The following is a 24,777-nucleotide window of genomic DNA, read 5'->3' as shown; positions in this document are numbered from 1 at the left end:
GGCACTAAAGGAAAGTCCGTGGGCCTAGAAGATGTCATGGGGGCTGGGGTTGGGCAAAGGTTTGCCGCGTGGTATCTGCTCTGGAACTTCGGGACTCTAACCTGGGTGGAAGGGATTTGAGATCAGGCGTGGTGTGAATCGGCCTGGGTGCTGAGTTCTGAGCTGGGCGGGAACCCGGCCAGTTTGTCTTCCCGTTCAGGCTGGTGGGACCCTGTCATTACTCGTCCATTGTGAACTGGCTCGAACTAAGGCCCAGGTCCCTGGCCTTGCAGCCTACGCTTTCTGGGAGGTGGCTCCACCTTCCAAGGATAGCGCTCTGGCGTGGCTGGGGTTGACCAGCGGGCCGTCACACGGCCCTGGCCACGGATTGGCCCCAGAGTGGAGCGGCGTGGATTCAGGAGACTATTGTGGGACAAGGGAGGCTGACGTCTCTGCGAATGTTCCGCCGGCTGCTCATTGGTCCAGCTCGGGACAAATGGCCCCACCCCTCGGCTTGCGTGGGCGTGGCTAAGGCCGACGTGGGGACTCTGCCTTCCCGGCCGCGGATTGGCCCTTGACGGGGCCCGTCGGTCGCGCTGGTGTCTGGGAAGGAGAGAAAATGGCGGCGGAGCCGAGTAAGACCGAAATCCAGACTCTTTTTAAGAGGCTTCGCGCAGTTCCGACCAACAAGGTGCGTGAGTGGGAAGCGGGCGGGGTCTTGCGCCGCCAAGAGCGACTCTCCGGGCCCCCCTGGGGACCAAGGGAGGGAGAGGGGCGTACGTGGGCTGTTTTCCTGGAGTGTCAGCCCTCGGCCTCGACTCGGGGCCCTTGATCGTTCGTTCATCGCTTCCTCCACCCAGGCCTGCTTCGACTGTGGTGCCAAGAATCCGAGTTGGGCCAGCATCACATACGGTGTTTTCTTGTGCATCGACTGCTCCGGGGTACACCGCTCCCTGGGTGTCCATCTCAGCTTCATCAGGTGGGGTCTCTTTGCGGCTGCTGTGCTTCTGCTGGGCCGAGGCTGTGTGCTCAGCAAGGGAGAGTGGCTGCCTCGCCTTGAGCCGTCCTGGACCGTCCTGAATTTGGTGTTTGGAAACATCCTGGGGAGATCCTTAGCTTCTCACGGGAGGGAACCGCCTGTGTGGGCCCCTTGTCACATAGGCTGTTGTCTCTGCGATTGGGTCAAAACTCCCTTCTTTCCTGGCGGCCAGACTTGACTCTCCGAGTTAGTTCTAGAGACCTAACATTGACTTTGTCGTAGCTGACATATTGGTCAAGTATATTTGAAGTGAGACTGTGGCCGTCCTTAAGGGGAAAGCCAAATCCAAGCTTGAGTGCCTGAGAATTCGACCTCCTTTCGGACCCGGGAAATAATTAGGACCCTATTAACTAGATAAATGAAGAGCAAAGCTTTCATGGACAGGGTAGAGCGGAGCAAGCAGGGCGGTGGCTGAGTAATGTTTCCTGGGTGCCTACTGCAACCCCAGATCGAATGATAAGTGTGGATGGGTCTGCTAGGAAAGTGTCTACTGGTATCTGCTGGTGAATGACATGCAGCCCTTGCACACAGATCCACAGAGTTGGATTCCAACTGGAGCTGGTACCAGCTGAGGTGTATGCAGGTCGGCGGGAATGCCAATGCGGTAAAGATCTTTCTTGCCATCTTTCCTGCCCCTACTCTTCTGTCTGGATACTAACTTTAGGATGACTTCTTAGGAGGCCGCCTCAATTTCTCTGTTTAGAGAATTCTCTAAAGCAACACTGTACACTATTCTCTAAACTTGGAAATTGGTCAGTGTTCTTCTTAAAGGAGCTTCAGATTCAAAGTAAACTGAGCAGATGTTCTTGAGGAAAGGCCAAGGGAGTTAGGGCCTCTGCAGTCATCCAGGTCTTAGGACCCTGGATAAAGAAGGATGGCAGAGCAGGAATGGCATGCTGTCCTCGGGTAGGGATGAGTGAGAGCTGGGCTTCAGTCAGTCATCTCAGGATGGGAGGCTGTGTTTTCTGCAGGAATTTCTGAGGAACTTTATGAAAAATTGTTGCTGTCAATAGAGTGCATCATCCTGTATAAATAACAACTGGGCTGCTATAAGGGGGTGCCTTTTTTGCTCTGGGGAGAATCTCCTGTGGTACACTCTTCTCTTCTTTATTCTCCAGACAGCTTTTTTCCGCCAACATGGATGCACAGCCAATGATGCCAACACCAAATATAATAGCCGAGCTGCCCAGATGTACCGGGAAAAGATCCGGCAGCTGGGGAATGCGGCCTTGGCTAGGCATGGCACTGATGTAAGTGCCTGGTTCCTGGGGCTGGGGTCGTGGGGTGAGTGGGAATATTTAGAGCCCTGTGTTTCTAGGGTGTTTTCTCCTTTCTAGCTTTGGATAGACAATATGAGTAGTGCTCCCATTCATTCCCCGGAGAAGAAGGACTCTGATTTCTTCACGGAACACACTCAAGTGAGTGCCCAAAGGAATGTTTCCATGATTGTTCCTGGAAGGTGGTTTACTTAATCAAGGCTAAGGTCTTCTGCGGTCATGAGCGTGGATTTCATTTGTTTTAGTGTGATACCTCAGACAGGGAATGTCTGAGGCCTACTAGATAGGCCCAGGTGTTTCTCCCTCTCCCATAAACAGGGGGTGCTCCTTAGGAATGGACCCTATAAACGTAGGTGGTAAAGAGGAGAGGAAGCTTCTTGAAGGTTCAAGAGCTGTTGGGAGCCCCAAACAACTCCTGGATTCTTTCCCTATAGAAAGGCACTGTGGTTGGTGACAGTGAAAGGATTCCCTCCCCAGCAACCCACCATGGGAGAAGGTTTCCTCTCTTTTGGCACCGGGTGCTGATGCCAGACTCTCAGTTTGAATTTCTACTCCTCTATTTGTCTTTTTTAGGATAATGGCTAAGTCACTTAACGCATCAAAACCCCATCTTTACAATAGAGATGTATGTACCTCACAGGGTTTGTTGTAATTAAATGTGGTTATGTGTGAAAGGCTCTTAGACTTGTGCCTGGCACATTGTAAGTGCCCAGTAGTTGTTATTAAATTAGGGGAATGGGTTCTGGTTCTAAGTAAACAGTGGAGGCATGGATATGGCTGCTAGTTTCCTACTTCTTCCTTCCATAGTGAATAGCAACTATAATTATGCTCTCTAATCTCTAGTCTCCTTTCCTCATGGGCTTGGAGTAGGGCTTAAGTACTTGTAGGTTCTTGGTGCTTCTGGTCAGCAGGAGTGGCTCACTGAGGCTTCTGTGATCTGGCCTCCTTTTCAGCCTCCTGCCTGGAATGCACCAGCTCCTGATTCAGCAGAGATGCAGCAGTCAGCCCTGTCCGCAGAGAACAGTGGACTGGCACGTGAGTTGAGCCAGGATTCACCAAGTGTCCTGGTCCTGGCAAAGGAGTCAGGGCTGGGAACGGGACACCTGGTCAAGGGACTAGGAGTGGGGGTGTGTCCTATATCTTTTGAGTGGGCTGGGATTCATTTCAGTCCCTTGGAGAAAGTGGTGGGCATTATTTTTATTTAGTGGCCTCAGCAAGCTGAGGAAAGTCAGTGCCCCTTACTCTTATTCTATCATGTTCTTTAAGGAGAAGTTACAGGAGGCTTTGAGCCTTACAACCTCACTCCCACCATTGTATCCACAGAGCAGGAGCATGGCCCCAACACGGACCTGCTTGGCACATCACCCAAAGCCTCTCTGGGTCAGTATTATAACTGACAGGTGTGGGGTGACTGGGAGAGGGTGGGTCTTGAGGGCTCTTCTCAGATGTGCTGCTGCCTGGTCTTGGGGACTGAGGCCCCAGGAGGCTGAGCACCTTAACTTTCTGGAGCAGGGACTGGGGTTGAATTTGTGGCTGCAGTGTTGACTACAAGGACTGTAGAACCCGGCCCTTTGAATGGCGAACATGGGTGGGCTGGTGCGCAAGGCCTGGGGTCTGCCTCTGGGTGTGGGGCTGGGTCTAGCCAAAGTGTGGGGAGGCCAGTATGAAACTGGATGCTGAGCCCTGAGGTCTGAGGTGGGATTGGTTTGTCTGGTTCATTTCATGGGATGGGAGCAGCTCTGAGCTGCTCATGGCTGGAGGCGACATTGCCCTTTCTCAGCTAGTCCCTGGCCTTTTAGCTCTTTTCTACTCTTTCCTTACTGTCCTTCAAACTTGGTTCAGGGTGAACGATCCATTTGCTGACCTCAGTTTACTGTGTTGACCCTTGGGGATTGGGGCAGGAAGCCAGCAGATGACTATGAGAAGACTGGCATGGCTTGGTCTAAAGTGAGGTTCTGTAGGGGCTCTGGGAACAACTTTGGCCTCTGGGCTTGGGAGCTGTGTGGAGGCTCTTAGCCATAGGTCTGTTTTTCTCCAGAGTCCATGTATCTGTCACCTAAAGGGTCCCTTCCTGCCAGAGGTAACCAACAGCTGCTTGGGAGCCTGGCTCCCTGCACGCCAGCTCCCCGCTTTAGGAACCAAGGCTGATGTTCAGCACCTGCCCCCTGCCTAGCCGTCTTCATGTTGGTTCAGGGACTTGGTCTCTGCTGCCCCAGGCCTAGTTCTTGTTTTAATCTGCTGGGAGTCAGTAACCTCCCCTCATCTTGTCTGCCTTTGGCTTGGATTGTCCCAGCACCATTAGTCGGAACTGGTGGTGGCAGCTTTGCCTTTCCCTGCCTGAAGCTGTTCCTTTTAGAAGCTCTTGCCAAGAAACTGCATGGCGTGGACTGAGTTGCTGCCTCTGACCTCCCTTTGTCTTCACTCATGCCCCACTTGCTTTTTCATGCAGAATTGAAAACCTCCCTCATTGGCAAGAAGAAACCAGCAGCAGCTAAGAAAGGGGTAGGTGAGGAGAGGCAGTCTGGTGGAGTGCTTAGGAGCCAGAGTTAGACTGCCTGGTTCACCCCTTGACCCTACCACTTACTGGCTACATGACTTTGGCAAAGGTACTCCTCTGAATCCTAACTGTGCAAGGGCTGTCAAGATGCCTCTCTTTAAGGAGCTCTTTGAAGGGGAGGAGTCCGAGATCGTGTACCTGGGGTGCTTGGAATGTGGGGGGGGCCCTGTCAACGTTAGCTGTTGTCAGGCCCTGAGGCCTCTGCCGGGGTTGTGTGAGCCACCTCATACCCAGCTCTAGCAGAGGCCCTGTTCTCCTTTTTGACTGATTTGAACTTTAAGAAGGAACCCTTTCCTTGTGGGTGTAGCTAGAGTTCCTATGCCTGGGAGGGAACAGAGGACGTCGTGGTTGGCAAGTCCCCATCACATAATTTTCCTCCCAGCTGGGCGCCAAGAAAGGCTTAGGGGCCCAGAAGGTGAGCAGCCAGAGCTTCAGTGAGATTGAGCGGCAGGCCCAGGTGGCAGAGAAGCTCCGTGAGCAGCAGGTGGCTGATGCCAAGAAGCAGGCCGAGGAGTCGGTGTGAGTGTCTGCCAGAGGGGCCCTGGCCCTGTGGCTCCTGTGGGATTGGGTGGGCAGGTAGGACAGGTCGGGATGGGTGCTGCTCTGACAACGTTTGTTCCCTCCAAGGGTCGCCTCCATGCGTCTGGCCTACCAGGAGCTCCAGATTGACCGCAAGAAGGAGGAAAAGAAGCTGCAGAACTTGGAAGGGAAGAAGCGAGAGCAGGCAGAGAGGTTGGGCATGGGCTTGGTATCCCGAAGGTGAGGCTCAGCTCTGGGGTGTGGCTGGGAAATGCCATCGTTCTGGGAAGCACTGCAGGTCCTGCCAGCAGTTTGGGGCTCTCAGCTTAGTCTGCCTGAATAGATGGCTTTGCTTATTGTCTTAAAGCACCTAGTACAGTGCTTGGCACATAACAGGTATGTGCTCACTATTTGTTGAATGAATGAAACACAGGATCAGCTGCTCTTTCGATTTATCCAAGTCTGAGGTGGTATTTCTTAATGAGAGTGCTAATGGCACTTTGAGTGGTGGGGCAGTTCTTTGTTTTTCAAGACCTGCCTGATGAGAATTGCTTTTAGCATCTCTAATCCCTGCCCTCTCAATGCCAGTAGTACTGCCAGACACTAACACCCAGGAATACACCCGACATTCCGACATTGAAATGCCCTCTAGTTGACAGTACCCTTCCTGTCTCAGGACCACTGGCTTTGTGTTGCTCTGGTTTTCCTAAACAAAAACAAAGCTACAAACCAGTCTCTCAGTCTCTTACGTATTTTGTTTGCCCTGTACTAAGCATTAACTAGAGATTGCAGTAATACTGGATTTTTGATCTCTTAAAAATTGGAATACCTGCCAGTGGTGGAGCCAGTAATCCTGGCTGCAGTTAGCTTATGTTGCTGCTTTTGAGGGGGCACGAGCCCCACCATTGGCCTTAATTACTTAAACACAACAGTCCACTGCAGAAGGTGTTGTTATCCCTTTTTACAGATGAGAAAATCGAGACTCAGAGCAATTAAGCAACTTGTCTGGAGCCCACAGATCTAGTAATTGGCACAAATAGGTTTTGAACACAGCTGTTTGATTCCAAATGCAGTGTATTTGGCCGTTATGTGCGTTCTCTAGAAGAAGATAAGGCTGGGTATTTCTGCTTAGTCTTTCAGAACGTGTGCCAATTGGACTTTAGTGATTCCCTTCCAGCCTGTGTGCTCCTAGTGTAATCCACAGCTAACCAGGGAAATACAGTTTTAATCCCGAAAAGAACTGTAGGTCTTCTCCCTTTCCCTCCTTTGGTCGCAGGAATTACTGGGTTAAAGGGTGTGAACAGTTTTGTTTTTTTTTTTTAAATGGTAGTGTAAGAGGAGGCTCTTTTATTTAAACCCAGTCCACTCGATTTAAAGCCCTGTAGCAAAATATTCACTCCTTGGGGTTCTGCCAGCTAAAAGCTACAGATATTTTTTAGTGAATTTAGTGAAATCCTTAAAACAGCTCTGTGGATCACACCACAGGAAGGAGAGGCATTGGGAGTTGCTCCTGCCTGCCCAACTTGGTGCTTCCCACTGGGCAGCCACACGGCAGATCCAGGTCTTCCTGCGTAAGGCCAGGCTCTCTGTACCTTGAAATGTTTTCTTTTAAAAAGGACGGGATGATTAAGAACCCATCCTTTCATGCCTTTCCTGATTCTGGGGCATTTTTTATCTTTTCCTTTTTGTGTGTATGCATCTATCTTGGTGAAGGATGTGGTGAAGGATATAGTGCAGCAAGTCTGGTCATTGTTTCTAAAGACAGCATTATCATTTGGTGCACATTAGAATTATAACAGGTAAATGGGCATTTGTTAGGGAAACCTTATTTCGAGAAAAATAAAGCAAATGTGTGATAGTTGAGGGTGTGCTCTCTAGTTCAGCACAGTTCTGAGTGCTCCCTGCTGGGCCTTGCCCAGCCCTGTGCACAGGTAGAGGGAGAAGGCTCTGGGTGGTGCCCAGTGAAGGAGAACTCAGGTTGATGCCAACCGCTGGGCATCTTCTCTTGGGCAGTGACACTAGTGCCTGGTTCTGCGTTTCTCCACAGCTCCATCTCCCACTCGGTGCTGTCTGAGATGCAGGTTATTGAGCAAGAAACCCCAGTGAGTGCAAAATCCTCCCGCTCGCAGCTGGACTTGTTTGACGATGTTGGTACCTTCGCCTCCGGACCCCCAAAGTAAGGCTATTGTTGGGCCACAGACTTACCCACCATTTCCTCATCAGGCTTCTCTGAGCCACTCTACTGTCTCCCTAGGTACAAGGACAACCCGTTTTCCTTGGGGGAAAGTTTTGGTTCCCGCTGGGATACAGATGCCACCTGGGGTGTGGACAGGATGGAGGAGAAGGAGCCAGAAGTGACCATCTCAAGCATCCGGCCTATTTCAGAAAGGTGGAGTGGTCTAGGGCAGTACTGTGCCGTTGAACTTGCTGTGACAATGGAGGTGTTCCCTGTCTGCAGTGTCCGGTGTGGTAGTCACTAGGTGTGGCTACTGAGTTCTTAAAATGTGGCTAATGAAACTGAGGAAGTATATTTTTAATTTAATTTAAATAAATTTAAATAGCCACATGTGGCTAGTGGCTACCAGATGAGACCGCGATCGGGCTTTGGTTTGAGCTGTGCGTATCATCACAGAGGGCCTAGCAGCCTCTTGTTCAAGGTCTGTTTCTCCGGCAGCAGGAGCCTGATTTTCTGCTTCATTCTGACTTCCTAAGGGTTATGTGTCTCTGACCCCCATCGTATTTATTTCCTTAAAAGTTTATTCCATCTTAATTTGAGCAATGTTTAATTAACAAATTATCCGCAAGTCATCCATTTGTAAAATGGGAACATAAGCAGTGACTTCACAGGACCGCTGAAGGATTAAGATTAACTGTAATGAAACTTGAAACCACTGAGCCCAGTGTCTGTGTATCAGTGCTAGGTAGAAGTGGCCATACAGTGCCTTTTTGTCTATACTGGATGCTTTCGAGAGTGAAAGGGGGTACTATTAATTGTGCCAGGAGTGTAAGTATAAACCCAGGCAAACTGAGACCTGTGGTTACCCTAGTGTTAGGCTAGTTTTAATTAGGAGTAGAGTAGTGGTAGTGACGACATGACATCCTTGACCTTGAAGAAACGAGTGGTTTGGGGCAGAAGCCTAGGCCCCTCCAAACCACATTTCCATGCTGCCTGGGGGAGATGACACAAGTTCTCTGTGCCTTGGCTTCAATGTGGAGAAGACAGGGGCCTCATCCAGGGGAGAGGGCTCATGAGTGCCAGAGAGCCAGTCAGATAGGGCCTAGGTAAGCACCCCCAGATTTGCCGCTGCTAGTAATGGAGTGACAATACTGTCCACTGATAGTAAAGGGAAGGGTCAGAGTCAGTGTCCCACATCCACCCTCAGAGTCACAAACCGGAGGGAAGTGGACAGCCGGAGCTCGGGCCTCGAGTCCAGTGAAGCACGTCAGAAATTTGCAGGAGCCAAAGCCATCTCATCTGACATGTTCTTTGGGCGGGAGGTGGATTCGGAGGTAAGTAGAGTGTCCATCCTGATGTGGGAGGCAGCAGCTAGAAGCAAGACCTTCCTCCCTGCCAGTGCTGTGGGCTTCAGCACCAGGGATTGCTTGCCTGTTTGAGTTCTTGGGTCATCACCCAAAAGCTCTCCAGGCCTTGCATTTTCTTCACCACAGTATGAAGCCAGGTCTCGGCTACAGCAGCTCTCAGGCAGTAGCGCCATCAGCTCTTCAGACCTCTTTGGGGACGTGGATGGAGCTCATGGAGGAGGTAAGACCCCAGTGGTGTGGTGGGCACCAAGCGAGGCTTATGAGTGAGCTGGAGGACTTCCCTTAGGGCTCTGGGTCACCCCTTCCTTTGCTTTTACAGGTAGTGTATCTCTGGGGAATGTGCTCCCCACAGCTGACATTGCCCAGTTTAAGCAGGGTGTCAAGTCTGTGGCCGGGAAGATGGCTGTGCTGGCCAATGGTGTGATGAATTCTTTGCAGGTGAGGTTGGGGGTGCTTGACTTGGGGTGGGTGGGCCTAAGAGTAGTGCTGGGAGGTTGGCCTGCTCACCACATCCAGCCCAAAGGAGGGAGGAGCAGCTTCCTTTGAGCTCAGTACTAGGACCGGGCTTCTCCTGAAGATGAAGCCACATCTGTACTGATTTTCCCCCGGTCTTGTTACCCGGACTACTCTTCTCTTTCCTCAGCTTCTGTGAGATCAGGCAGGGCTTCCCCTTTGGGACCTGGCCACAACCCTGTTCATTGGCCACAGTAAATATAAAACAATCTCTGCTATGTTGAGATTGGTGTTCTCTACCCCCTGGCCCCAGTACCCGAGCACTGCCGGCTGTGTTGAGGGAGTGTGTGCATGCTGGGAAGCTGCTGGGGTTGGCAATGCTGACTTTGTTTCCCCTTCTCCCCCCCTCACTCCCCTCAGGATCGCTATGGTTCCTACTGATTCAAGCTCGTGGCTCAGGCACCGTGGTGACAGCAGCAAAACCCCCTGGTTACCAGGCCAGGGATGCTTGCCTTTGGAAGCTGGGGAGGAATTGTTACTTATATGTGGTGTGTGAGTCGGGTGGCCTTTGAGGATCTTGGGTGAGGGGGATGGGCAGTACCAGCCCCTGACCTCTGCCCGTAAACTGAGCCCTTCTCTCCTCACACCCCTCCCGCGTGCTAGGTTATTGTCCTTCCAGTCCTACCCCCAATGCTGCTGCTCGCTTGTCCTACCACATGGAGTAAGGGGAGGGCGTTCCCTCAGGATGGCTTGTCTGGGTCCAGCCCTTCCTCGAGTAGGGCACCTGAAAAGTATAAGGTTTTTTCACCAGCTCTAGGATCCTTCTAGGTCACCTAGGGGTTGGCCCCTGCTCTCTGGAACCAGTGGGGTGGTCTACAGTTAAGCTGTAGACCAGCCCCCAGGGAGAGAGGCTCTGGACTTGCTGCTGCTGTTGCTGCTCCAGTGGCCTCTTCTGGGCACTGTGAGAGGGCAGGGGACGGGAACGACTTCGTCTGGGCCTTACTAAGGGCTAGAAACTACCTGGTACCTAAAGATTTCATTTGGGATCAGACTGGAGGCCTGAGTGATGATCTGCTGTCTCACTACCCCACTTTACCGTGGTCACTTGGAGGATTACTTTTCCTCTTGAGTGTCTTGGAGTCCTTACCATCCATATGGACCACAGGACCCTCTCCCCCCTCCTGGGACTCTGTCCTTTCCTCTTCCGCTTGGTGGCCGTGGTGGGTCTCATCTGCCTTGTGGCACCCTGCTCTGGATGCTATGCTACGAGCATAATGATGGCCAAGAAAGCAGAGGCCATGAGGGACAGAAGCAGGCTCCTGGCTCAGCACTTTCTCTGCATCATCTTGGGCTCAGGGGGGTCTGGCCAGCGCCCCACCAGTGAGAGCTTGAGGTGCCTACAGAGCTGCAAGCCTCACCCCTTGGTCCTTGGGCCATGCACTGTGTCATCCTTGGTGCCATCTTTCCCAGCCATGCTGGCATTCTGGGCCCACCCCACCCCCTTTGGGTTGAGGGTTGGGATCCCAAGCAACACAAACCACTCTTCCCACCACACCCTGCCCCAAAGGGACTTGACTTTCTTTCTGGACTGTTTGTATTGAAACAGTAATGTCAAATAAAGCCCCTACAGGGCCCTGCGCCCCTGTTGGAGTGTAGTAGTGTCCTCTCTGGATCCTGCCTCCCTGCCCAGTGCGGGCCCCTCGCCTCACTCTCTGGGCTCCCACCGATATGGGTAGGGCGTTGGTGCCGAAGCCGAGGGCACTTTCTCCAGGGCCTCCAGCTTGTCTCTCCTCTGAAAGCCAAAGGCCCCTGGCTCCTTGGCCCTGTGCTGCCGCGAGGTCCGGTGCAGCCTCGACCTCACCACCCTGTTGCACGCGGAGGAAAGAGCTGGTATTAGTTGGCCCTTTAACTCCCATCCGCAGTGCCATGTGGCTGTGGGCAGGTGAGCCACCTCAGCAGCCCTGTGCCTCGTCCCAACAGTAGGCTTGAGTGGGGGCATGTTTCTCAGTGGAATTTAATAATAAATAAAATATACAGACCTTAATGGAATCCTTTTAACTCCAGGAAGAAAGGATGTATATGTGTATAATCCCCTGGCTTGGTAACCACTCTCCCCTATAGGGGCTGTTGGAACCCCTCTGCCACCTTAGGGGTCCTCGGGGTACCGCTGTAAAGCACTGAGCTGGAAGATGGATGGTTGAGAAAGGATGGGTGGAGGGAGCCGTAGGGCTCTGAGCCAGTGATTTCCGAAGCATGGATCTGGGACTTCCAGCTTTGGAATGGTCCGGAGTGTTCTAATCCAGATCCTGTGCCCTGTCTCAAGCCGGTGTTCAGTGATATGCATTGTAAGCAAGCTCCCCTGATGATTCAGATGCACAGTAGGATTTTCCAGCTGTGTTTCATCAGCTGGAGATGTTAGTAGGACCCGGAGCTTTGCGAGGCCTGGAACTTCTAGTCCTACCTAGCCTGGCACTGCAGGGCTTTGGATCCAGTTCCTGGCAGGGGGCTGGTCTGGGCAGAAACGAGCCCAGGAACATGTGTGTGCCCAGTGGTGGTGACCCCTGGTTTCACTTCAGAGGAGACAACCTGCTCTGCCTGCGCCCCTCGGTGGGTTTTACTTTCCGGAGGACCCCTGGCTAATTCAAGGGAGTTGAAGATCACTTGTCTCGCCTTCCTTCAGTCTTGGCTGGAGGCTCGTATCCCTCATGCCTGTCTTGTTCACAGCTGCACCCCACTGTCCTGATGCTGAGCAGGTGCTTGGCCAGTGTTTAATGAAACTGGCTAGAAGGCTGTGCAGTGCCGACCCTTTGCGGCCAGGGTCTTTAACCCGTTTCCCATTCAGAAAAAAAGTGCAGCTCCCTGCTAGTGTTAATTTTCCATAAACATGCTCTTTGAAGCTGAAGCAAATCTGATTGGTTTCCAATGTGAAAATAAAATATAAAAACTTCTTGGAGTTATTTCTAAACAATTTGTCTCATCCTAATTTAACAAATATATACGTAAATTTGATTCATCAAATGAATCTTCAGCTAACAAAACGATGTTATGCATAGGAATGCTACGTATTTCTAGGATTTGACATTTTCAGTGATTGAGAATTACTATATTTTGTAAATGGAAATATCACTACTAAAAACAATGCTATAAATAGAATGATGTCATTTGTTTCCAAAGACTAGATATACTAGAGCGATGTGAAAATAATAAAAGTGAGGTATTTCATGGCAAACTTTGGGGGTAGGGTTAGGACTCATCTGTGAGTTATCTTCAGATAAATGCAGCTGCACGCGCTACGGGCGAGTGTTCTCGGGGCACACGGGAAACGGGTTAAACTTATGGGAACCTGGTCTTGGACCCTCTGAGCTTGTTTCCTGAAGACCCCTTCCAGCTGTGAGAACCTTCCCTTTGAAAGGCTGCTCTCCTGTGCAGGAGGGATGCCCTGTTCATTCTCTGAGGCAGGTCTCCAGCACGGGCGCGCCTCTGGCCCGCTCCTCCCAGTCCCACCGGAAGAGCTGGGACTCGGCCCCCAAAACCCAAACTCACACCTTCCCTTCACCCCCTCTTCAGTTTAGTGGCTTTAGACTCACCTCTTACCAGACACAAGGGACTTTATTCATTTCACATTTAACTGATAGGAGACTTGAAGCAGTTTTTGAAAGAAATTGTCTACTTGCCCACCCTTCATGGCTAGTGACTGTTCCTGCAGCAGAAGGCCACTGTGATTATGTCCTCCCAATACTTGCACTGGTATCACCCCTGAGCATGCAAGGCCCCATGTGGCTATTCCTGGTCTTCCTGCTTTCCAGAGTTGCTGTGAGGAGATGAACTTTATGTGGGGGACTGCCAGCAAAAGGCTAAGGCCAAGTTACCTTCCCGGTGGTCTCGGTTCAATCTGCTGTCAGCTTGGGGCCTGACTAAAGCGCAAAGGCTGACAGGTACAGGGAGAGGAGGCCATTAACTTTCTTGGGTCACTGCTTGGGGTTGGCTGGTATCAGAACCCCTCTGGCAAGTCTTGGGCTGTAGCTGCTGTTCAGCCTTTTCGCCAGCAGAGGGAAGCATGGCACAGGGGTGGGAGAGGAGGTTGGGCTGGAGTCTCAAGGGCTGGGTGGAGCTGGGTGCAGGGTGTTGTAGAGGAGACCCTTCAGACTCCTCAAGTCTCAGACTCATCTGTCTCTTCAGTGGAGCCATCACTCTCTGTGTCCACTTTGCGGGCGTGATGGAGGGGTCTCCAGGAAAAGCCAGCCCGGTGAGGGGTCCGAGAAGGCAGGCAGCTGACCTCTGGACTGGCAGTGACTGAGTTGACCAGGCCTGGGATCTGGGCCAGCCTGAAGGAGGGAAGAAGCCCAGAGGGCAGCAAGGTGCCTCCTGTCCAGAGACCAGGACCTCCTCACTCCTGCATTTAGATGAAACCATGGGCTGTATTCCCAAGGGGCTCGGGATACCTCGGGCCTCTGCTGCCCCCAAGCCCTTCCCTAACCAACGCGGAGTGTTATGGACGAACACTGTGTGACCCGTGAGGGTGCACTGCCATGTCTGGCAGGTCTGGCCCCCACAAGGGGGCGGCATCATCCCACCCGGCACTTACAAGCGTTCCAGCTCCTCGTCCATGGCCGGGTCATGCATCAGGTCCCCTTTGTCAGGCAAAGCTCCTAAGAGGTAATTGGGGGCATAAAACTTAATATGAGGGTTCTTCAGCCCGGCTCCAGTCATCCCCTCTCCCAGCAGATACCTCCGTGCCCCTCGCCCTCATGTTTGCCTATTCTGCTGACCCTCGGAGGGCTAATTCACAAGACATGGGGAAGGGCTCTTAAGGGAACTGCTAGCGGGGAGGGAGTCTTGGGGACTGCTGGATACATTTAATTTTTATTACATTCAATAACCAGCTGCCTGCCCTCCCCTACTTGGGGCAGAGACCACAGCAAAGGAGACATCCCCAAACCTCAAGGTCACTGCACAGACAAGGTGATCCCCTTCCAACACTAGATGGTGGGTTGTGGGCTGGTGTTGGGGTTGAGTCCCTCCTTGAGGCCCCAGTACTGTGATGAAAAGATGCCAGAGATACAGGATATGGCCCGGGCTAATGACAAAGACCAGAAATTACCCAGATTTGTGCCCCTAAATCACAGTGACTGCACTTTGAAGACAATGGTAAAAAATGCTGCCTCAGCTCCTCCAGGGAGGGTCTTCAGGATAAGAAGAGAAGGCTGGGTCAGGGGCAGAACAAACTCCGCATGGCCAGAAACCACCAGGAGAAGAGCTGTCCCATCTCTGAGTTGGTTTCCTCAGCTCTAAACTAAGGGAATTTATTCTTTGATATTGGGGAAAGGTGAGAGGAGAGTCTTGGGTGCTCCTGGGAGCTGTTAACAGTGGGAGGGAAGATGGAGCTGAAGTTTGCAGATACAGAGATTCTCACCAGCAAATTGCCAAGGGAAAGGAGCGCTCTGGTGGTCAGAACTTAGTTCTGGTGCTTAACAATGTTGGTCTCTAGAAAGCCTCACTCTTAAAAGTACCCATTGGGCTCTAGTTTAATCCCTGACTTCTCCAAAACTTTTTCGGATGCTGCCTCCAGGTCCCTTTTGCTCTAAGTCAGTGGTTTTCAAGCCGTGTTCCATGGAACCCTCTCATTTAGTGCTGTTAGTGGGGTGCCTTGTGGACTAAGGGAAGGGGACAACCACTGTCCGCATATGGCTGACAACCGGCCGCAGCCAGGGTATCTCCAGATCTCGCTCTCATACACTGGAGACTCAGGTGAGGGCAGAGACCGCATGCTTCTTTTCCTCTCCCACTCTACCCAGAATTAGTGCTCCGTAAAAGTAGCTGAATGATTGTCCTTGTTAAAGGCCTTAGAAAAAGTGAGGGCATGTGGTTAGTGCAGGCTGTGACTCAGATGCTAATTAGCTTTGCCTTTTCTTCCTGATGGCTGTGATTGGAGGAAAGGAAGGGAGGGTAGTCAGTTACCTAGGAGTATGAAAGAAGAGCTAAGCAAATCCCCACCTGCCACCCCTTTGCTCTTCTGGCCCCTATTTGCCTCCTGTCTAGTTTTCCATCTGGTGACCTTGGCTACCAACCTCACTTGGCTGAGGGGTCTCCAGACCTGTGCAGGCCTCAAGCACTGACTGAAAGTAACTAGGCTGCCAGGTGGCATCATGCAGGAGTGGACCCCCAGTCAGTCCTGCTGGGGTGTGTGTTCCTGTGTACCCCAGAGCACCCCAAGAGGCTCTATATCATTTAAGAGCTAAAGCATCTAGCCCAGTACTTGGCCTACTGTGATTGGCATTTAATGAGTGTTGAATTTTCTTCCCTTTACCCCATTCCCTCAACTGGCAAAGGGAGGGGAATGATGTATTTCTCTTCTTTGAGACTCAGGAACTGGGGATTCCAAGCACACCTGGATGCCACTTGAGGGGGGACAAATAAGAAACCCCTCAGGCTCCACTGGATGGTGGCCTGGTGACTATTCTAGAAGAGCCATTGGGTGTGGGAGGGGAATTGGAGGGTAAGGCCAACCACTGAGAATAAAACAATGAACAGAAAAAACTGGGCCAGTGCAGGCCTTCCAACTCCACCTCCCATTTTGCTCCCTTTTAGATTAGTCAGAGTTTTTTGCCAGTTGGGAAAAAGGCCTCCCCAGATACACCTTTGCCCTGTTTACAAATGGGATTCAGGTCTCTTTGATATTTAATCTCCAAAGCCCCTGAATAAACAGCCCTGTGTCTGCCCAACCTATAGGCCACTCCCCACAGCAGAACTGGGGATTCTATGGGGAGGGGCTGGGCATGCCTCTGCCATGGAGAAGCTCCTTCATGTTGGGGCAGGGCCTCGGGCAGGGAAAGCAGTCCCTTACCATGGGAGTGTGAGAGACCTAAGAGGGCACAGTCTTGTCCCTAGGCCTTGGAGTCTGGCCCTGGGAAGTCAAGGCAGAGATGGTAATACCCACTCCTCAAGGGACCAGTCTGCCAATAGAGGCTAGCTCCTACATGGCTTTGTATTGTGGGGCCCGGAGAGGCTGGCCACAGCCAGCTCTGGCTTACCCAGGGCTTGGTTGATTCCATGATGCTTGGAGAGAGCCACAAGGAATCCATAGAAGGTCAGTCTCTGAACGTTGCTTAGGACTTCTTTGACAAGTGCTGGGGGTGGGCAGCTAGAAGAGAGAATACGTGCCAGAGTCAAAGACTAGCAAGGCAGAGTGCCATCTTGTCGTCCATACCTTCAGGCTTAGGGGGATGACCAAAGCCAAGAGGAGGGGCCTGCCTGTCCTGGGGCCCTAAGACCTGGGGGAGTATAGCAGATGTCCAGGAGCAAGGCCTTAACGATGGACATAAAGGGCCGGCATGTTCGCCAATTGGTGCTTTCACTAGGGGGAAGTGGGAGGAAGGGGATGGGGAAATGGCAATAAGTGACAGCCTCTTGGAAGAAACCCAGAATGGCTACTCTCTCCCTAAAGGGATTTTGTGCCACACAGGACAGCTTCACCTCCCTGTCTGCAGAGTAAATTTTTGTACGGTCCATGTTTTTTTTCTTCTCTCTAAAAAGCCAAGGCCAATCTATCTCCAGGGAAGGGGAAGGGGGCCAAGATGGTCACCTACAGCTGGTCTTGCCCAAATGAAAGCAATCCTCCCTAGGTGAGCCAGCTGGGGAGCCTTTCAGTCAGCAGCCTGGTCCAGGGGCAGATGGCACTGTTCTGATTTATACTGTGACCATCAAGGGCCCTAGAAGCCCTGGACCAATCAGAACATCCTGCTAGAGATGTGTTCCGGGGCGAGCAGCCTGATTCCCGGGCACAAAGTGGGGTCTAGGTGCCCATTTCTCACCTGTACTTGTGCCGGTCACACAAGTTCTCCAGGCACTGGGAGAACAGCGATGCCTCGACTCCCTCCAGCATGCTGGCCTCACACAAGGTAGGCCGCTGGCGGTGCTGCCCGCTGGATGACGTTGGCACAATCACCGTCTTGGGGTTCTTGCCTGACAGTAGGTCCTGATAGATGGCTGCCACACTCTCCAGGAATTCTGGGTGCCACGGATGGAGGGGGCACAGGTCAAGACAGACAGGACATACTTTTATCCCTTCACCGTCTTCCCTTCTCTGTTAGCTCAGCTCACCAGCATCAGCGCTCAGTGCATGGTGTCCTGGGAGCTGAAATCCTTCACCTCGTGTGACCACTGCACTCACGAGAGGTGACAATGACATGCACTTTAGCTCAAATGTCCCTTCCTCTGGGCATCTGTTCCTAGACCAGGTGAGATCTCCCATTACAGACTTTCACAGCACCCTGCACCTCTTTGTACCACTTACTTGACGATGAATTTCCTGGGTAATTATTTGTTTACTCTGTCTCCCTGCTAGAATGGAAGATCCTTGTACAAAGGCAGGCACATGCCTCGTCAACCTGCCTGCCCCAGCACCTGGCACTGGGCCTGGCACATATTAAATGACTCTAAGTATTTTTTAGAAGAGTGAAGATGTGCATGCTCTCATTGGTGAGCCCCATCTTATGAGGCCACCTGCCTCTGTGACTCAAGAACGCATGCTAGAATACCAGTGTGGAAGAGAGAGCTGCAAGCTGCCAATTTATTAGACATTTGAACTCATTTTCAACGTTTAGTAGTAGAGCCACTGTTAGTAAGCAGTGACTTAGGCCCATCTCACCTCTGACTGACACACTGCTGTGCGGTCGTGATGCTTGGGGCCCAACGCTGCTGCCCTGTCCTGGGATCAACGAGAGAAGGAGGCCCAGGAGGCAGCAAGGAGAAAAGGTTCTCCCAAACATGGCTGCTGCTTCTCTAGGGCCCAAGAGCTTCAGAGAAAGGGGAGATAAAAGCCTGGAGCTCCTAAGAGCAGTGAGGAGTCCCCAGGCCCCAGCCCCTGCCTGACCAGGCCCTGGGGCTGCCATCGAGGACACAGAATGCAGCGCCTGAGTGGGGCCCGGGCTGGCTGGGGCCACCAGTTGGCAGGAAGTCCACGTCCAGGCTCCAAGTTTACTGGAAGAGCCATTTTAAGTAAGTTTGTTTATGGACATAGTCAGCAATTTCTAAACCCGACATTCCGTTTGATGTTGCTGTGTGTGAGCTGCTGCACATTTGTATTTATTCATCTATTTTTAATCCACCTGATCCCAGAAGGAGTTTAAGGGCACAGCTGGTGTGTACTGGGGAGCAGGGCGGGGCTGTGAGATAGGACTGGTGTGTGCTTATTTAAAGTTGTGTGGGTGGAAGATGTGTGCCCACACGAGTCAGGGCGGAGGGAGAGCGTGCTGACGGCAGTAACGCAGCAGAAGGCCTATGAGCACCGGCTTGGAAGTGAGCCCTCTGTTCAAGATTGGGCTTTGCTACTTACCAGCTCGGTGACTTTGGCTGCTTACCTCTATAAGCTTGTCTCTTAAAAGACCAACTTCTTAGGGCTGTTGTAAGGATTAAAATCCTTAGTGCTCTGCCTAGCACACAGTAAGTTTTTGATAATGAATTTATGTATTGTTACAGTGATGCGTATTGTTGTTGTTACTGTCATCATCATTTAAACAGATTTGTTGCATTGCTGGCTAGAAACGCTGTGGTTTTCCATGTCTTGAGGAGGCTGAGGGTGTAGGCTCTGGAGACTGAATCTTGTGATTGCCAGTGACAAGATCTAGACATCCACTTAGGGACCCACAGTGAAGCACACCACCGGCGGAAGCATGGGAGAGAAGTGTGTGCGCCAGGCCCACAGACGGAAGGGGCGGCAGGGTAGGAGAGGGAGACGTGGTCTCACGGGGGCCACGTGGGGCGCCGGAAGACTCTCACCTGAGTAGTAAAACTGGATCTGGAAAGCAAAAAGGAAATCTGAAAAAGACATCAAGCAGTCCATGGCATCATCCATCAGCACAATCCTGAGGGGGAAAGAGAGAAAAATGCGTGTGTGAGAGTGAGCCATTCCTGGGGCTCTAGTCTTCCGTAGGGCAGCAAGACATTGATCCCTGTCCTGGGATCAACGAGAGAAGGAGGCCCAGGAGGCAGCAAGGAGAAAAGGTTCTCCTTTGAGGGCTCCCCCTAAACAGGCTCTTCCCAGTCACCGTACTACCAAGGGCAGGCTCCAGTTTGGTCTCTGTGGCACCAGGCAGTGGATGGAGCATGAGGCAGGAGTAGGGGTGGGCAGCAAGGAGAGGGTGCAGTTGTAATGCGGCCAAGATTTCTCTTCATATACTTAAGCAGTAAATCCTTTCATCCTGCAGTGAGGACCATTTAGTTCAGAATAAATACCGCTGATCAGAAAAGGCAAAAAGAACAGCCAAGGGTTTTCAGGGAGTCTTGGCAAGTGGTACTGAGTTTTAATAAGCTACCAAGGGCCAGAAGAGCTACAGGCACCTCCATCCTGGGACACAGATGGCGGACAAGGGTAAGGAGCTTTGGAGACGCTGCACCGGAGAGGCTCAAAGAACACACCCTATCTTGGGATGTTGTTGTGGCCACTGCTCCTCCCTGCTGTCCACTCTCATAAGCTGACCACCTCCTGGTTTTTCTTTTCTCTCATACCTCCAACTGTGCATCCATCTCGCAGGAAAAAAACCCACGTGACTATGAAAGGGCTCAGACCAAGGCCATATTCATACTTTGCTCAGGGCCTCATCAGAGAGAGGACAGGAAGGCAAGGAAATGAGCACCTTCTGAGCTCCATCCCATGCCAGGCAGGGTGCCGAACTCATCTACTGAAGGGGAGTTGGGCCCCCAATCTGTTTCTAGCTGTCCTTCTGGCTTTATCTTTACTTTTTAAAATTGTTTTCCTTTGCTCTCTCATGTACTTTTCTAAATCTCTCTCTACCTCCCTGCCACATCAGAGGGTCCCCAAACTGGCAACTGCATCAGCTCCAGAGAAAGCCAACACTGCCCACCCTGGGGAAGGGGCTTTCGAGAGAATATAATGGGAGCGGGGCCTCTGGAATTTTGCAAGGCAGCTAGCCCTGGTTTCTGATCTCCCCGGAAAGCGAAAATGGTTCCTATACGTAGTCTTTAGTTGTACAACGATAACAGTAGAAATAGGTTTCCCAGTTTCATAGCAGGCACTGTACAAAGTATTTAACCTACATTAATTAAATTTTATCCCACAACAATGCTATGAGGTAGGTCTTGTTATTATTCCCACTTTACAAGAGACGAGACTAAGTCTCAGAGATGTTAACTCGCTTACGTTACAAAGCTGGTGAGTTTGCCTTACCCATGGACCATATACTTTCTTTTAGGTCTCACTATTTCAAAAATAAAAATAGAGCATAAACGTTAACATTTATTTCTTAGTCTCTGTGGCTAATCCATCTTCTTTCTTTTAACCTATGCCTATGGCCTAACTGTTCCTCATATATCTCTTGGGGAATTAAAAACTGCCCCAACTAATAGACTCACACATTAAAATTCTAGCTAGAAAATAAATATATTCAAGGCCAAAGGGTGGAAAGAAGCAATGCTCCTGATTGCCACAGGAGGGTGCCCTAGTCCCTCGATCAGTGGCTTGTGGAACCAAGTGCAGAGCCATGGGCCAACTTAGTCACCCCGATTTCTCATAACCTGGGGAGAAGACAGGCAAGCAAAAAAGGATGAGAGTGGGCACAAAGCCCTATCTGGATGGAGAGGGAGAGACGAGGGATGTAGAGATTGAGGGCAGGTAAGGTGGACCTGAGTTAGCAAAGATGCCCAAACTTCTTTGGAAGAGTGAGCTCCAAGAATGCTCGGGAAGAGCCACCAGCACCCCAAAGCTTTTCTGTCCCAGGCTTGGCAGAGAAGGAAAAGTCCCCAGAGGAGAGAGGCCAGTGACCTTTCCTTCCCACCCTATTCCCAGGACAGCTAAGAACCCGAATGGCCTGAAGTTAATTACTAAGGAAGAGCACTAGGCTGAGAACATCCCCAAGCAGGAAACCACGAAGGAGACCCAAAGCCTTTGAAGCTGTTTCTTGGCTTCTCTTGTTTATCATCAACCTGGACCCAGCGCTCCTGTTTATAGCAGTTACCTCCATTTACTATTTCCTACTTTACCTATCCATCTATTTATATCGCAGTAGAATTTAAATACCATAAAATTCACCTTTTAAAAGTATATATTGTTTTTAAGTATATTCGCAAAGTTGTGCAGCCATCACCACTGTCTAATTGCAGAACTTGTAATTCCTGCTGACTAATATGCTCCCGAGACAAGCCCTGCCACACCAGGGCTTCGAGGACAACTGCCGCAAGCATCCTCCTCTCTCAGCCACAGCCAGGCTAGAAGCTGCAGACAGGGTCCGCCCTGCCAGCCTCGGAGCTGGCCTGCAGCTTCCGGTCCGAGGCCATTCTTGACTGCGAACATCAGCAGGGGAAGAACGACACACAGCCGGCAGAGGGCAGGACCCCCCCCCCCCGCCCCACCCGGGTGCAAGGGCGGCAGCCTCTGCGGAGAGGGGCAGCTGTGTGTGCTCTGGTCTTGACCCTGCTTTTTGGTGGGCTGAAACTTATACAGGTCAGGTGGGACCATCGGGATAGCTGGGGGAGGCAGAGAGTGGCAGGGGTTTTCTTCCTGTGGGACAAATGGCTGGGTCCCAGCAGTATGTGTGAAAAGGACTGAGGGGTTTTCTTGATTGCAACCAGTGAGACTGGCTGCCAGGAAAGCCGCCTGGATCTCCGCTTTCATTAACGGCAATACCACCCACCACCCCGCTCAGCCAGAAACCTGGGAGTCCTCCTGACATCCTGGAAACCCCCTCCCTTGCCCGCCCACATCAGTCACTCACCAAGTCCTATCGGCCTCACCCCTGACATGTTCCTTGAGCCCACCTACTTCTTTCCACTTCCATGGCTACCATCTGACACCCACCTCCACCTTCCTTTTCCTGGACAACTGGGTGACCTACCCAGTTTCCCGCAACCACTCCTGCCTCCTTCTAATTGAGTATCCATATTGGGGTCGGAAAGGCCTTTTTTAAAATGAGAGACTCTAACCGCTCTACGACTCTGTGTAAAGCCCTCTATGGGCTTCCCATTGCCCCGAGAACAGAGTCCCCCATCCTCACCCACGTGTTCCGCCCTCTGCCTCTTCTCTCCTCTGTGGACTCACGGAGGACACAGGCAGCAGCCCTCTCTATGTTCCACCGCACAGCCCTTCGGTTCTACCCAATGCTCCCTCCTTCCCCCAGCCCGCTAGACAAGCCAGTGACTCTAACGCTTCCCACCTTCCATGCCCCTCGCCTCACCTACCCGATGCGAATTCCTCAGGTTGTAGCCTACACAGCACCTCTCTGGGAAGCCTTCCCTACCCCAGACTAGGGTAGGGCTCCCTGCTGCTGGCTTCCATGGTTCTCTGCCACCTCCTCATGTCTGTCTTTGACCCTGGACTATAAGGTCCACCAGGTGATACCTCTGTCTCTCTGCTTGTTATTCGACTCCAGGGTCCAGCATAGTGCAGGGCACATAGCAGTCACTCAGTACATATTTGTTGAATGAGGAGAAGCCTGAATAAATGAATAAGAGAAGCCACAATACTCTTTCCATTCCCCTGGCCGGGTGACCTCTGGATACTACTTCAGCTCTGGGCAGTTCATTTAAGAGGAATAAACCAGAGGCATAGAATGAGGGGTCAGAGTGGCAGAGAGTCTTCAGACCAGGATATGCAACAAGTGACCGCATTTAGACCCTTCGGCTTAGAAGAGAAGACTAAGGAGGAAATGAGGGCTGAGACCCGACTTTTGAAGGCCTGCCTCCGAGAGAGATGTCACAAGGATCTGGAGTACAAGACTTTTTCAAGCTGCTCAGCTCTGAGATAGTGGCTGCCTGGTGAAGGAGCGAGCTTTTTCGTTGCTGCAGAAATTCAGTCGGAAGCCTGAAGGCTTGTACTTCCCCAAAGCAGCTTCTTCCAGCTGACAGTGTTGTCCCAAGTGCGGACAGAACAGCATCTCCTGGTCGTGCTGGTTCTGGTGGGGGAAACGTTTGCTGTTCGGAGGACTGTGATGGCAGAAAAGTCTGAAAGACTCATACAAAAGTGCTTTTAGCGGCATCAGGCGCCACACTGTCATCTCCACACGCATGCTCTGAGCCATGAGAGTTCTGGCACCTGGCGCTGGAATCTCGGCAGAACTGTGGGAGAAGGCAGGCAGGAGGCTTACAGGTCTACCTTTGCCTTTGGTGACAGACAACTCTAGGTTGCAGCCCCTACATCCTGCAGATAGCTCCTTCCCCCTGAACTCAAACTTGTCACCACCCCCGGAGGCCTCAAGGAGGAAGCGCTTGGAGACGAAGTCACCCATATGTGCGTATGTGCTGTTTTCCAGTTGATGGCAGCTGGCTCAACACCCCTTCCTGCCAGAGGCCTTCTGCTAACGTGCCAGCTGCTTCTGACACCTGGAGGAGCCAGGCCATCCCCGCTTTGAAGTGCAGCCAACTGGGAGCTGCTGCCAACAAGAGTCTGTACAAACCTCTTGGGTTGTGGAAGGATCCTTGCAGGCCGCGCCTCTGGGCCAGACAGAGGGACTCCGGGGGAGAGGCGAAGGCACTCCAGTTCAGGCTGGCTCTGAGCAGAACCATGTGAAGGGTGGAGTCTAGCGCAGGCGACTGGAATGGAAAAACAGCACTTGGCAGGGTCTGTGCTAATCCCGAGGGGCTGGCGTTCTATCCCTCCCTTGCTGACCTCCAACAGCTGGATGCGCTGGCTGGCTGGGAGTTTGGTGGGTGCCAGGGAAGCAACAGCTTCCAGTCTGAACCTACTGACTTGCCAATTTCCTATCTGCCCCTGGTCTAGTGGCACGAGCTGTGCCCGTTTTCCTACAGTTCTGGGTTTCGCAGCCCTGGGATTAGATCCCAGCTCCATTTCTCACTAGCCAAGCTACCTTTTCTCTCTGGGCCTCAGTTTCCTTATCCGTAAAGAAGAGATAATCACAGTTCCTTTTTCACAGAATTCTTGTAAAGAGTTGACATGATGATGTATTAGTGTATAATAAGTACCAAAATAAGTGTTCATTGCGATCAATAAGTGTATTCTAGCTGGTTTAAGATGCTGGGAGAGCTCAAAATAGCCAAAAAGAAAAAATATAGATGTGTGTGTGTATATATATAAAATCAGTCTCAGAGGAAGTAGATGCTGCCAGCACCCAGCAGGCAGAGGCGGAAGCTATCTTGTTTCGCGTCCACTTTTGGGAGAGGCCAGGGCTCAGCCAGAGCCCGAAAGAAGAGCTACCTTCCATGACTGCATGTCTTTTGGGAAGTCACATGCCCAGTCTCCTTCATGGGTGTAGCTGAACTGGGTCTCCAAGTCTGTTTGGGCTCATAGTCTGTTTTAATGTCAGGCCATGAGTGAGAATGACTCACACTCTGGTTACCTTGTCCAGGTTGGAGGAGAAAGACTGTTGTCAAGGCTTCCCAGGACTCCTGGTTAGGGCCGCCCCTCTTCTGGACTAGGTTGGAGGCATCGTCATGCTGCACAA

At 51.8% G+C, this 24,777-nt stretch overlaps 2 protein-coding genes across 7 annotated transcripts in view; one reads left to right on the top strand and one right to left on the bottom strand.

The window, feature by feature from the left end:
- Window positions 1-511: 511 nt before the first annotated feature.
- Window positions 512-11,411, top strand: ARFGAP2 (ADP ribosylation factor GTPase activating protein 2). 2 transcript variants are annotated; one of them, XM_016146698.2, is made up of 16 exons: window positions 512-670; window positions 840-958; window positions 1,550-1,622; window positions 2,137-2,268; window positions 2,356-2,436; window positions 3,249-3,330; window positions 3,619-3,675; window positions 4,745-4,797; window positions 5,235-5,371; window positions 5,480-5,611; window positions 7,419-7,547; window positions 7,626-7,760; window positions 8,755-8,881; window positions 9,041-9,134; window positions 9,234-9,352; window positions 9,788-11,411. In XM_016146698.2, exons 1-16 carry the CDS (start codon window positions 599-601, stop codon window positions 9,806-9,808), a joined length of 1,563 nt encoding a protein of 520 aa, XP_016002184.1. In that variant the 5' UTR covers window positions 512-598; the 3' UTR covers window positions 9,809-11,411. The 2 variants fall into 2 exon arrangements, with proteins under 2 accessions (XP_016002184.1, XP_016002183.1); XM_016146697.2 differs by having other exon boundaries at window positions 3,562-3,675.
- CUNH11orf49 (chromosome unknown C11orf49 homolog) overlaps window positions 6,681-24,777 on the bottom strand; it is a 144,565-nt gene continuing 126,468 nt past the window's right edge. For 3 of the 5 annotated variants that reach the window (XM_036220856.1, XM_036220858.1, XM_036220857.1), the window contains 5 exons: window positions 19,145-19,230; window positions 17,179-17,374; window positions 16,399-16,508; window positions 13,953-14,016; window positions 12,958-13,760 (listed from right to left, as the gene is read on the bottom strand). In XM_036220856.1, the coding sequence (XP_036076749.1) occupies window positions 13,322-13,760; window positions 13,953-14,016; window positions 16,399-16,508; window positions 17,179-17,374; window positions 19,145-19,230 (895 nt within the window). In that variant the 3' untranslated portion in view covers window positions 12,958-13,321. Of the gene's footprint in view, window positions 11,233-12,957; window positions 13,761-13,952; window positions 14,017-16,398; window positions 16,509-17,178; window positions 17,375-19,144; window positions 19,231-24,777 lie in introns of those variants that run through there. The other 2 variants (XM_036220859.1, XM_016146708.2) reach the window with 2 other exon arrangements.

This window comes from Rousettus aegyptiacus, unplaced genomic scaffold (assembly GCF_014176215.1).
Source record: "Rousettus aegyptiacus isolate mRouAeg1 unplaced genomic scaffold, mRouAeg1.p scaffold_m13_p_5, whole genome shotgun sequence".
In the NCBI taxonomy this organism is placed as follows: Eukaryota; Metazoa; Chordata; class Mammalia; order Chiroptera; family Pteropodidae; genus Rousettus; species Rousettus aegyptiacus.
This window is presented reverse-complemented; position numbering and strand designations above follow the sequence as displayed.